Source organism: Arachis duranensis, chromosome 6 (genome assembly GCF_000817695.3).
Source record: "Arachis duranensis cultivar V14167 chromosome 6, aradu.V14167.gnm2.J7QH, whole genome shotgun sequence".
NCBI lineage: Eukaryota > Viridiplantae > Streptophyta > Magnoliopsida > Fabales > Fabaceae > Arachis > Arachis duranensis.
In genome coordinates this window covers 105,579,442-105,591,263 of record NC_029777.3, presented here as the reverse complement: position 1 = coordinate 105,591,263, position 11,822 = coordinate 105,579,442, and the positions used below count along the sequence as shown (strand labels likewise).

At 35.2% G+C, this 11,822-nt stretch overlaps 2 protein-coding genes across 3 annotated transcripts; one reads left to right on the top strand and one right to left on the bottom strand.

The window, feature by feature from the left end:
• LOC107495428 (retinoblastoma-related protein 1) lies at positions 1 to 7,332 on the top strand. 2 transcript variants are annotated; one of them, XM_021125420.2, is made up of 18 exons: positions 1 to 34; positions 455 to 602; positions 1,574 to 1,672; positions 1,757 to 2,074; positions 2,180 to 2,226; positions 2,484 to 2,670; positions 2,845 to 2,911; positions 3,033 to 3,212; positions 3,311 to 3,504; positions 3,587 to 4,466; positions 4,637 to 4,781; positions 4,868 to 4,940; positions 5,312 to 5,488; positions 5,570 to 5,689; positions 5,769 to 5,913; positions 6,007 to 6,119; positions 6,846 to 6,961; positions 7,046 to 7,332. In XM_021125420.2, exons 2-18 carry the CDS (start codon positions 498 to 500, stop codon positions 7,194 to 7,196), a joined length of 3,117 nt encoding a protein of 1,038 aa, XP_020981079.1. In that variant the 5' UTR covers positions 1 to 34; positions 455 to 497; the 3' UTR covers positions 7,197 to 7,332. The 2 variants fall into 2 exon arrangements, with proteins under 2 accessions (XP_020981079.1, XP_052119344.1); XM_052263384.1 differs by lacking the exon at positions 1 to 34 and having other exon boundaries at positions 374 to 602; positions 1,757 to 1,899; positions 1,978 to 2,074.
• Positions 7,333 to 9,118: 1,786 nt separating this feature from the next.
• LOC107495427 (class V chitinase CHIT5) lies at positions 9,119 to 10,567 on the bottom strand. Its single transcript, XM_016116574.3, has 2 exons — positions 9,405 to 10,567; positions 9,119 to 9,272 (listed from the first exon to the last, which is right to left on the bottom strand). The coding sequence occupies exons 1-2, from the start codon at positions 10,522 to 10,524 to the stop codon at positions 9,250 to 9,252; spliced, it is 1,143 nt and encodes a 380-aa protein (XP_015972060.1). The 5' UTR covers positions 10,525 to 10,567; the 3' UTR covers positions 9,119 to 9,249.
• Positions 10,568 to 11,822: the final 1,255 nt, after the last annotated feature.

The following is an 11,822-nucleotide window of genomic DNA, read 5'->3' as shown; positions in this document are numbered from 1 at the left end:
CCGCCGACACATATCCACAATTTGTTAGTCCACTGTAAGGCTTCCTTCTTTGGTTTGTTTGTTTGTCCTTTCAGATCTGTGATTATGTTGGTAGTTGTTAGCCGATGATTATTTCTTCTTCTTCTTCTTTTTTTCTTTCTTTGATTCAAGTTGTGTTACTTGCATTTCTTCGAGTTGCTGTAATTGTGTTACTTTATGTAAAATAAGAAGCTAATTCATTCGTTTGTTTTTGGTACCTTTTTTTTATAACTTTTAGATTAAGATTTCTGTCTTTTTGTACATGTTTAATTTTAGTAGAGGAAGATATTTTTGGATTTTACATGCGTTATAATTTCACTTGTTTGAAGCATAATAGAAGTCACTGCTAAGCTAGCCCTTTCTCTCTCTATCTCTTTCTCACTCTAATTCTCTCTCTCTCTCTCTCTCTCTCTCGCTCTTTCTTCCTTTGCACTAGGGTTACCTTTCTGGCGTGATCTGCGTCAAATAGAACCCTTTGCATGAGTCCTCCAGCTACACCGAACATGGAAGAAGAACCAAAGCCTTCCGTTCCAGCCGTTGATGATGGCGACCAAGCTGAGTCTCGATTCGCCCACTTTTGCAAGGTCCATTTTTCAAACCTTCCGAGTTTGCTGATTTCGTTGTTTAATTATTATTATTATTGTTGATGTTGATGTTTATTGTTGGTTGTTGTTGTTTTTGCTTTTGTGGGGGTAAAGCCTCAATACTAGTAATTTTGTTTGAATCAAACATAGGATCTCTAGGGTTTATCCTTAGGGGCATAAAGATTGAAGTAGCTGAATGAAAAGCATCCGAGATTTTCTTAAGTTTTATTCTTAGGTTACAAGTAAGGTACTTATGTAAGCTCTTATTGAATCCTTGGGCACGTCGTAATTGTGAATAGGTGGAGCTTTCTCCTTTTTTCCCCTTATATATGACATAAGAAAACTGAAATCTCAAATTGGTTACACTCTTTAATTATGTCGAGTTTAGAAATTAATATTTTATAATGTACTCCCGGAAGTTATGCGATTTTCTTAAATAAAAAAGGGGAGATACAGCTGAAAATATTCTATTCAATGATTTCTAACTGATTGATAGGAAGATATAAAGATATGGTGTCGTTGGCGCAAGATCAGGTCATTCGATGTGTCCCACCGCGATCCACCTGAATATTTTATTATACAATATAATATAGTTCGTCGTTTTCGAATTCAATGAAAGCAACGGCGCAATACCAAAAACATTTAATAACTTATTCATTAAATGGTTTGATGACTAACTATGACGCGTTGGGTATAACGGTCATCCACTGTATTTGACTCCTATCATTCACTTTATGTTGCTTGGGAAGAAAGTTTGAGACGGGCTCGGACACATGATGACGTCATTTGCTTATTTCTCAATTCATTTTTGTTCGTAGAAGGCTGTCATTGGATTGATAATCGTGATCTAAATAGATGTATTTGAATATATTATTTGTGTGCAGTAAGCAGGCTTTCTTGAGTTGTGTTTAAATTGAGATCTGTGATCATTAAATGTTATATATTGATATGAATTTTTTTCCCTATTGCAGAATGGACTAGTATTGGATGAGAAAGGCCTTAAAGAAGCAATGAATCTGCTTGCAGGAACCAAACATCTTTTACAGGCAAATGTTTCATCAATGGGGAATGTATGGATACCATCCATTAGTATAACATATACCTTGTAAGGAAGTTTTCTATTTGAACTCATGAGGCTCTATAATTCTTTTCAGTCTGAAGAAGCAGAGCGGTATTGGTTTGCTTTTATTTTATACTCTATCAAGAAATTGACTCAGAAAAATGAGGCGGGTGGGAAGCAAGAGACGGATAACACTGGGCTTACCTTGTGCGGTATATTGAGAGCAGCAAAGCTCAAGTATTACACTATCCTTTCTGGTTTACAAGTTTATAGTCTGTTCCAATATTCACTGTTATCATTTTTTGTATTTTACAGCATTGCAGATTTTTTTAAAGAGCTGCCTCAGTTTGTTGTTAAGGCTGGTCCAATTTTAAGTAATATATATGGGTCAGATTGGGAGAGCAGGCTTGAGGTAATGACTAAGCAGAGAATAAGCGTTATATTTGTTCAATTTTTCACTTTTTAATCCTTAGAAATAGTTTTTCTAAGCCATTTCTGTTTCATACATCTATACCAGGCAAAGGAGATGCATGCAAATGCCATTCACCTAAAGATTCTTAGCAAGTAAGTAGTTCATCATTTAATGCCTTAAATTACCGATGCATAATAGATTATTCACTCTTTTTGAAGAAAAGAAAGTAGTAAAAAAAGACGAGAAGAAACCCTTTCTAAGATATAAAAGTAAAAGATAAGTCCTGTAGAGATAAACTGGGAATAATGTCCATTATTCTTGTCTTAAGTGGCAATATATTATTAACTGTTTTTTGTTACAATGGAGACTAAGGGAGGAACTAATTGACCTATAAATTTGATGATGTAAGGTACTATAAACGTGTATTTGGAGAGTTCTTTGTGGCAGTGGATAATGTTGAAAAGAACTCATCTGTGGCTGTTCAAGCATCTGACTACCATCGCTTTGGATGGTTACTTTTCTTGGCACTTCGTGTACATGCTTTTAGCCGTTTTAAAGATTTGGTGACTTGCACCAATGGTTTGATTTCTATCCTGGTATGTTAGATTGTGATATTACTTCAAAATTTTAAAGTGCTTCTTGGCCTTTGAGGGTTTTCATGACATGCAGTGTGTATTAGTCAACTACTTTTGCTCCTTTATGTTCTGTTTAGGCTCTTTTTCGAGTAAAGGAAGGCAACTGTCTTACTTGCTTTGATCTATTTTTTATAGGCAATCTTGATTATTCATGTTCCTGCGCGATTTCGAAATTTCAACATTAATGACTCTTCACGCTTCGGTAATAGCTGTTCTCCTCTCATCCCACTATTTTATTTGATTTTATCCATTCTCTTGTCCCGTGCTGCCTATTTGGTGTGTAAACTATTTATTCTGATTTTCTTCCTGTTCAAATTTCTTAGTTAAGAAGAGTAACAAAGGTGTGGACCTCCTGGCGTCTCTCTGCAATATTTATAACAATTCAGAAGATGAATTGAAGAAAACCATGGAGAAAACCAATAATTTAATCGCCAATATATTGAAGAAGCAACCTTGCTTGGCATCTCAATGTGAAGCTGAAAACCTGGAGAATTTTGATAGAGGTTTATTTCGATTTATACATACATAGATATATAAACTTTTATGCATCAGGAGAATAGATGATGTCATTAACTGGTGCTTACTATCCTCTGTTTTGCAGATGGGTTGACCTATTTTAGAGATTTGATGGAGGAGTCATCTCTTCCTTCCAGTTTAAATATCTTGGAGAAAGATTATGATGACATGATTCGCAACAAGGGTGAATTAGATGAAAGGCTGTTCATCAATGAAGATGACAGCTTGTTAGCTTCTGGAAGTTTGTCTGGGGGTTCTATTTCTGCAAGTGGTGTAAAGGTATGTTTGAAGGGGGAAAAATTGAGATTTACTTCTGCAATATATTTGCAAATACCTAATTATCTATTATTGTGCTCTGTAGCGGAAATTTGATACAATGGCATCACCCGTAAAGACTATTACAAGTCCACTCTCGCCCCACCGCTCCCCCGCATCTCATGCTAATGGCATTCCAGGCAGTGTAAATTCAAAGATGGCTGCGACTCCTGTAAGCACAGCAATGACTACTGCAAAGTGGCTTCGTAGTCTCATATCACCACTTGCATCAAAGCCATCACAAGAGCTTGAGCGTTTCTTGACATCATGTGACAGGGATGTCACAGGTGATGTGGTGCGCAGGGCACAGATCATATTGCAGGCAATATTTCCCAGCAGTCCCCTTGGAGAACGATGTGTAACTGGAAGCCTGCAAAGTGCGAGCCTGATGGACAATATTTGGGCAGAGCAACGTAGATTGGAGGCCTTGAAGTTATATTATAGGGTATTGGAAGCAATGTGCAGAGCAGAATCCCAAATACTACATGCAACTAATTTAACATCACTACTAACTAATGAGAGGTTCCATCGGTGTATGCTTGCCTGTTCTGCGGAACTTGTTCTGGCAACTCATAAGACTGTAACAATGCTGTTCCCTGCAGTATTGGAGAGGACTGGAATTACAGCTTTTGATCTTAGCAAGGTGATTGAAAGTTTCATTAGACATGAAGAATCTCTCCCAAGAGAATTAAGACGACATTTGAATTCCTTGGAAGAACGACTCTTGGAGAGTATGGTATGGGAAAAGGGTTCGTCAATGTATAACTCTTTAGCTGTCGCTAAACCTTCACTTGCTGCGGAAATAAATCGTCTCGGACTATCAGCTGAACCAATGCCATCATTGGATGAAATTGCAATGCATATTAATTTCTCTTGTGGAGGTTTGCCTCCTGTGCCTTCCTTGCCTAAGTTCGAGACGTCACCAAGTAATACTTCTCTTTTCATAGCTTGAAGATGTCATGTCACATTTTCTTGTTCTCATATAATTGTGGTTCATCAGTCCTTGTTCTTATGGTTACTTGTGATGTTCCATAAAATTATTACTTGCTCTTTAGTGAATTTCATCGTAAGATATCTGTCAATGAATTGATTTCAGCTCAGAATGGGGATACAATGTCACCAAAACGACTCTGTACAGAGTATCGAAATTCTTTTGCTTCACCAGTGAAAGATCGGCTTCTTCCCTTCAGCAATCTTAAATCAAAGCTACCCCCACCTCCTCTACAGTCAGCATTTGCGAGGTAAACACTGGCAGCACCTTTCAAGTATTTAGATTTTACCTCCTCTACTTTTTTGTTTCTCTTTGCTGACTGTTTCTTCTCTGCAGTCCAACAAAACCAAATCCAGGAGGTGGAGGAGAAACATGTGCAGAAACTGGGATTAACATATTTTTTGGCAAGGTATTTGACTTTAATTGTTAACAAGGAGTTGTAAGCAAGCTATATTTGTATTAATAATTGTTGACAAAGGTGCATATGTAGATACATAGGTTCCTTAATTCAGTGAGCTGAAAGGAAAATGCTGTAACAATTGTGCATGTGCTCCCTACTTGTTCAATTTGACAACTAGAATTTCAGGATGTTTTAGTTGTTGTCCTTGTTACAAACCAAATGCCTTTTGGAATAGCATCATTGCATTACCCCCATCTTTTTTGTTTCATGATGACAGGACAGCTACCCTGTGTTTATTTAAGGTTGACTTTTTTTTGGTTGCTTCACCAAACCATTATAATAAGCATTACAGCTTGTATGCAATTTCTGTTCTTTTGCAGATTATTAAGTTGGGAGCAGTCAGAATAAGTGGCATGGTTGAAAGGTTACAGTTATCACAACAGATAAGGGAGAATGTATACTGTCTTTTCCAGCAAATCCTTAATCAACGGACATCTCTCTTCTTCAACCGCCATATCGACCAAATCATTTTGTGTTGCTTTTATGGAGTTGCTAAGGTTTCCATTTAGTTTTAGTAACTCATACTTGCAGTGTTTGTTTTGTTATTACCAATGTTCTCATCCTTTAGTGTTTTGCAGATTTCTCAACTGAATCTAACTTTCAAGGAGATCATATACAACTATAGAAAGCAACCACAGTGCAAACCACAAGTCTTTCGCAATGTATTTGTGGATTGGTCATTGACACGCCGAAATGGGGTATGTAACTAAAATTTGATGCTTACATGAACTTTCCCTTCAGAATCATAACCTTATATAATGATCTGGATGGAAGCAGAGAAGAGGACAGGAGCATGTGGATATCATTGCATTCTACAATGAAGTATTCATTCCCACTGTGAAGCCACTTCTAGTAGAACTTGGGCCTGCAGAAATCACTACAAAAAACAGCCGGATGCCTGAAGTGAATGTTAAAAATGATGGTATATGATTTTTTTTTATTTTATTGTTTTATTTATATCTGGCATATTAATTCAATCTGTTGATTTGTGTACCTTTTTTTGCTGGCCTTTTAGCTCAATGTCCTGGATCTCCTAAAATATCATCTTTCCCAAGCCTTCCAGATATGTCACCAAAAAAGGTGTCTGCCACACGCAATGTATATGTCTCTCCACTACGATCATCTAAGGTACTTGTTCATTTATTGGCTATATGGCTTTCCTCTTTGGACTCCTTTTCTTTCCAGTATCTTTTAATTTTTAATGCTGTACAGTATACAGTCTACTGACATCATGCTGTAAAATGAAGCAGCATGTGAGGACTTCAATTCTTTACAGTTATTGGTGTGTTGAATAATTATGTCGGTATTATGCATTCAATTCTTTTCCCAGTCACTTCTTTAGATCACAGATTGATATGATGTCTATGTGCGACAAGTTTGTGACTAGAAACCACTGTTAAGGAAACACAATTTGTTTTGGTGGAAAAAATTATTGTAATGCAATGAATGCATGTTTGAAGATAAAGGCTGCCTTCTTCATTAAGCATCTTTGTTAAAATTACATGATGCTGGGTTGTTTATTAGTTTTTGTCGTGTTCTGCAACTTTTGTTGGGTCGTTGGTTTATACTCCTTGTTCAAATCCAATTCTGGAGTCTCACCAGCATACATTGGCGAATTGGGATCTTGGATGGATGAGAATGGAGGGAAGGGAATGATTTCATGAGTAACATAGAGTTTATTTTACTCTTCAAGCCCTTTCCATCCCTCCCTTTTCCTCTTAAGACCCAACAAGAACACCGGAACACCAACCGCCAATATGTTCCCTTGATCCACTGCATTTTACCTGATGTGGTAGCATATTTACCATAGATATCAACCTAATAGCAAAATGTGTTCATTAATGGTTTGTGCAGATGGATGCTCTAATATCACATAACTCAAAAAGCTATTATGCATGTGTTGGGGAGAGCACCCATGCATATCAGAGCCCTTCAAAAGACCTGACCGCCATCAATAACCGTTTGAATGGGTATGCTTTCCTTGAGTTATTGGTGATTGAATCTTGTTATTACCATAAAATATGTTGTTCTTATTTAGTCTGGTTCTATTGTAGCAACCGGAAGGTCAGAGGTTCGCTCAATTTCGATGACATGGATGTCGGCTTGGTTAGTGACTCAATGGTTGCGAACAGCCTCTATCTGCAAAATGGAAGTTGTGCATCGTCGTCGGGTGCACCCATGAAGTCCGAGCAACCTGACTCTTAAATTTAATGTTAGTGTAAATTCCCTTTTCTCTTCCTTTCTCAACACACTGGATGAATCAAATACTAGATAGTTTGAGACGGGGGTTTCGTAGGAGCGGTGACAGAATGCCGCCACTGCCCCCTTGTACTTTTTTGTCTGAGTGTTTTATTTTTTTTAAGTTAGGTCTCTGATTAGGTTCTGGTAATTTATGTTTATTACCTGCTTTTTGGGCGCTCAGAAATATAATTCACTTTTTTTTTTGGTGACTAGAAATATAATTCACTTGCCTACATAGATATGATTAGAGTAAAATTCCAAATTGGTGCCAAAATTTTTATCAGTGGCCACTTTAATACCTAACCGTTGCTTATTAGTGCCTGTCTATCGATTTGTAAGTGTAGGGACTAATTGACTAATAAATAAAGATTAAGGATGAAAGTGGCCAAGTTTGTGGATCAATTTATGATTTATTCTAATTAAAATCTTTAAAAATACAAGTAAAATGGTTCTTAGATAAAGGAAATAATTTCTGAAATTCGTAATCAGTAAGTTATGTTAATGTATCAAATATCTTGTAATTAGCTGTTATTTTATCCTTTTTACAAAAATTGGGAAAACTCGAAGTCGTAGTGGTTTAGTGTAATCTTATTTAGTTAAGGATTTTGTTATATATTTAAATATTTTTATAAATTAAGTTTAACTAAGTTGATTTAAATTCCAAAATCCAAAAGAAAAAACCGCTCAAACATAATATGAAATCACATAATCCCGAAGTAGAAATTTTTTAAGTTTGACACGAATTTTTTTAATTTTGATATTGAAATTTATTAAGGTTATGAATTATTTATTAAATCGTATTTTTTCTTCAAAAATTATTGGGGTTATTATGGATAAACAGAAGAATGAAACAAAAGTTGCGTAATTTTTTTTTGATTGATTTCTTTTGTTTTTATTCTTTTTAAAAAGTGAAACAATAAGAATTATGAAAGTGAAAAAAAAAACTATAAAAACAAATTGTTTGTAAGAAATATAAAAAGAAAAAAATAATACCAAAATTTTTTATTTGAGACATAGGAATTTTTTAGTCTTGACATTCAAATTCTTTAAACATGACTCAAAACATAATGTTGCAATTTTTTTATTCTTTTTTAAAAGATGAAGACAATGACAACAAGATTAAAAAAGAATTATGCAAAAGTATAAAATAGAATGTCGCATTATTTTTCAAATTCTTATTTTTGGAAGAAGACGATGACGATGACATTACAGAAAAAGAAAGAAGAGGAGGGGGATGACGATGATGATAACGGAGGAAGAAGATGTGATAATGATAATGAAAAAGGAAAAAGAAGAAGAAGAAGGAATACGCCTAGATAAATTTTGATTTGATTTGACTTAGTTAAAAAAAAGATTTTGTTGTCTAATATTTTTATTTAGTTAACCAAACAAAGAGTATCATCTTAAAGTTTAATATATGACAATGATACGGACAAAAGTATACATACAGAATTTTGATTTGATTTGACTTGGTTAAAAAAAAATTGATTATCTAGTATTTCTATTTAATTAACCAAGCAAAATCTTAAAATTTAAGGTATGACTATGATATACATGAACTACAGGTTAATTCGTTTATATTTTTATTCCATATACAATTATATATTGCGATAATACTCTTATGTCATTCTGTAGAAAAGTTATTGAAACTTAACCTTTGGTGTTGTTAAATAATCTATTTACATCAAACTTCCATTTAAGAATTAATTTTATGCACGTTATTTTTACGAAAAACCGTAACAGTTCGGTGTATTACCATGATTACCAAAAAGAATATAGAAATATAGCTTTCAAGTACTAAAGCTCTCTTTCATGTAGCACGATATGAATCTGATATTATAATAATAATCATTATTCAATAAAAAAACGCAGCACCATAACACCTATTGTTCTGAATCTGTCATTGCATAATATGATCACGTGAATAGTGACATGAATTTTCAGTAAGTTACACAATATAGTTGGCTAGATAGAAACAATAACATAAAATTCATATTAATAAACTTGGTATAGAACGTCAGTGTCCCCACGAACTTGAAGCTGCCAAAGAAAAAAAAATATCAGAATTATGGATCTAATCTATTAAATTTGACCATATTTAGAGCACAAAGAAACCAATAAGAATCAAAACATCCCAAACAAAAAAGAATTAGCATGGTGTGAGTAGTTTACCTTGTCTTGACATAGTCCAACTCCTATCGCCTCCAACTTGCCAAAAGAAATATCCTTTCAATCCCAAAGACTTAGCATATTGAACCTTCCTTGTCATGGAAGGTGCATCATCATAGCTCATCCAAGTAGTGCCAGCATAAGTGTAATAAGACACAGCTGACCTATCAAACACAACTGTAGCCTTATTCTTTTTATTAAATTCCAAGATATCATTATAATTCATAGTACCATCCGTGCCATCGGCTGCTCCAACTGCGGGCGCTCCGTCCCCATGAACTTTCGGATCTTGGAGCTTCCACGCTCGCCCGTAAAGCGGTAACCCAAAAACCAGCTTTGAGGGCGGAACGCCGGACTGGATCCAAGATCCGAGACCAAATTGGGTGCTTATATTGGACTTAGGATCAAATAAAGCATTATTGTAGCCAGTGAAATTGGACCATGCACCATGGTAATCAAAGCACATAGGGCTGGCCCAATCCAAGTAATCTTTAATAGCTTGGGCCGGATAAGACCTTCGGCTAGGCCCAATAAGTACTATTGTGTGAGCATAGTACACAGCTGCGGTCAACAGCAAACGTGGCCTTCTATGAACCTTGGCTTCCAAAACCACAGCCTGGTGCCATTCTTTGAACAACAAAGCAAGGTTTGCCATGTCTTGCTCATTTTGAGGGAACTCCCAATCCAAGTCTAGTCCGTCAAAACCATATTGACGGGCCACTTGGATTGTGGAGTTTATGAAGGCTGCACGGTTTTTTACCGTGCTAGCCATCAAAGAGAATAAGGTAGCATTGCTGGAACCCCCTCCGATGGACAATATGGTCTTGACGGGAGGGTTCCGGCTGCTTAAACCATTGATGAATTGAGGTATGTAGTTTTGGTCGGAGGATGTGATTATGAGGTTGAAGGTGTTTGGTTCTGGCTCTACAAAGGCATAGTAGATGTGTGTGAAGTACCTTGTGTCAATGGAAGAAGGTGAGAGAGAATTACCTGAAGGCCAATATCCAGCTTTAACTGATCCTGAATAATATGGCGATGGCATTGGATGTTGCAATGATTCAGTTTGGAAACTCATGAGTATAACCAAAAGGGTTGTGAAAAATGTGACCATGCTTGTTGTCATGATTGGAGTTATTATTAAAGAATGTATATCAAGTTGGGTAATTGGTCATATATATATATAACAAAGTTGTCATGGTCATTGACATTTATATTGTGTCAGGCTAGATATTCCAACTATTCAAGTTATTCTTACACCACTTGTCCGATAAAAGTTTTTGTCACAACCCATAAAAGAATACAGTTGTTGATAAAATTGTAACTTTATTTACTTGTAGTTTTTTGTTAGAGAAAATCTAGAAGCAGTACTTTTATTAAAATTTGGTCGGCACTCAATCATTAAAAGAAAAATGAACAATTTTATATCGTTAGATGTCATATTACACCATTAAAAATGTTGATGATGACTAATTGATAACTATACATCACAAATTCTGCTATGCATTATTCTTATTGGTAGACATATGATGCCTAATGGCTATTGCAATTGGAAGGTTGTGGTTCACACTTTTGTGAAGAGTGGGTTTGGACCTTGCCACCTTGGCATATTTAGGAGTTGGGAACGAGTCAAACAAACAGAGACAAACAAAGTTGGACATGATAATCAACATAATAAAAGTCAAAAACGTCTAGATTAATTAAAGGTCCACTGCGCCTAGATAGATTCAATATTTTCTTATTTCTAATTACGTACCTATCATACAGCAATATCATTGTTAACTATTATGATCCTATCTACAGCATGTGAACTGCGAAGGGTTAACACTTTAACATAATAATCTCTTATTATTGCTTAGAATAGATTATTTTTGTTTGATTACTTTGACGTAAAGGGATTCTTTTGACTTTATAATATCATGCAGCAGCTAATGCAAGGCGCTTATGGACATTAATTATTTTCCCCTTTATTCTTTTCTGGTACATTGACCGGTAAGAAATTTTTTTTTACTAAAATGGAAAACAATTATTATTTTGTTTTATATAATGTTAAAAATTAAAAAAAAATGAAAGCAAACACGATATGTTCTGGATGGTTTAGCAGTGTGGAAGGAAAAGGTCAACGGAATTGGTGATTGGAGGAAAGTAATTGAGTAATTGAACACTATATTTGTTATTAGTGCGACGGCTGCAACTTAGTGCATTAGTTATGTGCCCACCACTTATTCACATTATAAGGATATCATTAACCTATAATAATATTCACAAAACTCATGTCCTATAGTTATTAATTTATTATTAAACTCGATTTGGTTATTGGCACTAGGTCATCGATGGATGCTTCATTGCTTCAACCATTACATTACAGTTTGAGATATAACAATTTATATATTTTTATTAGTTTAAATTGTGGAAATAAGTAAT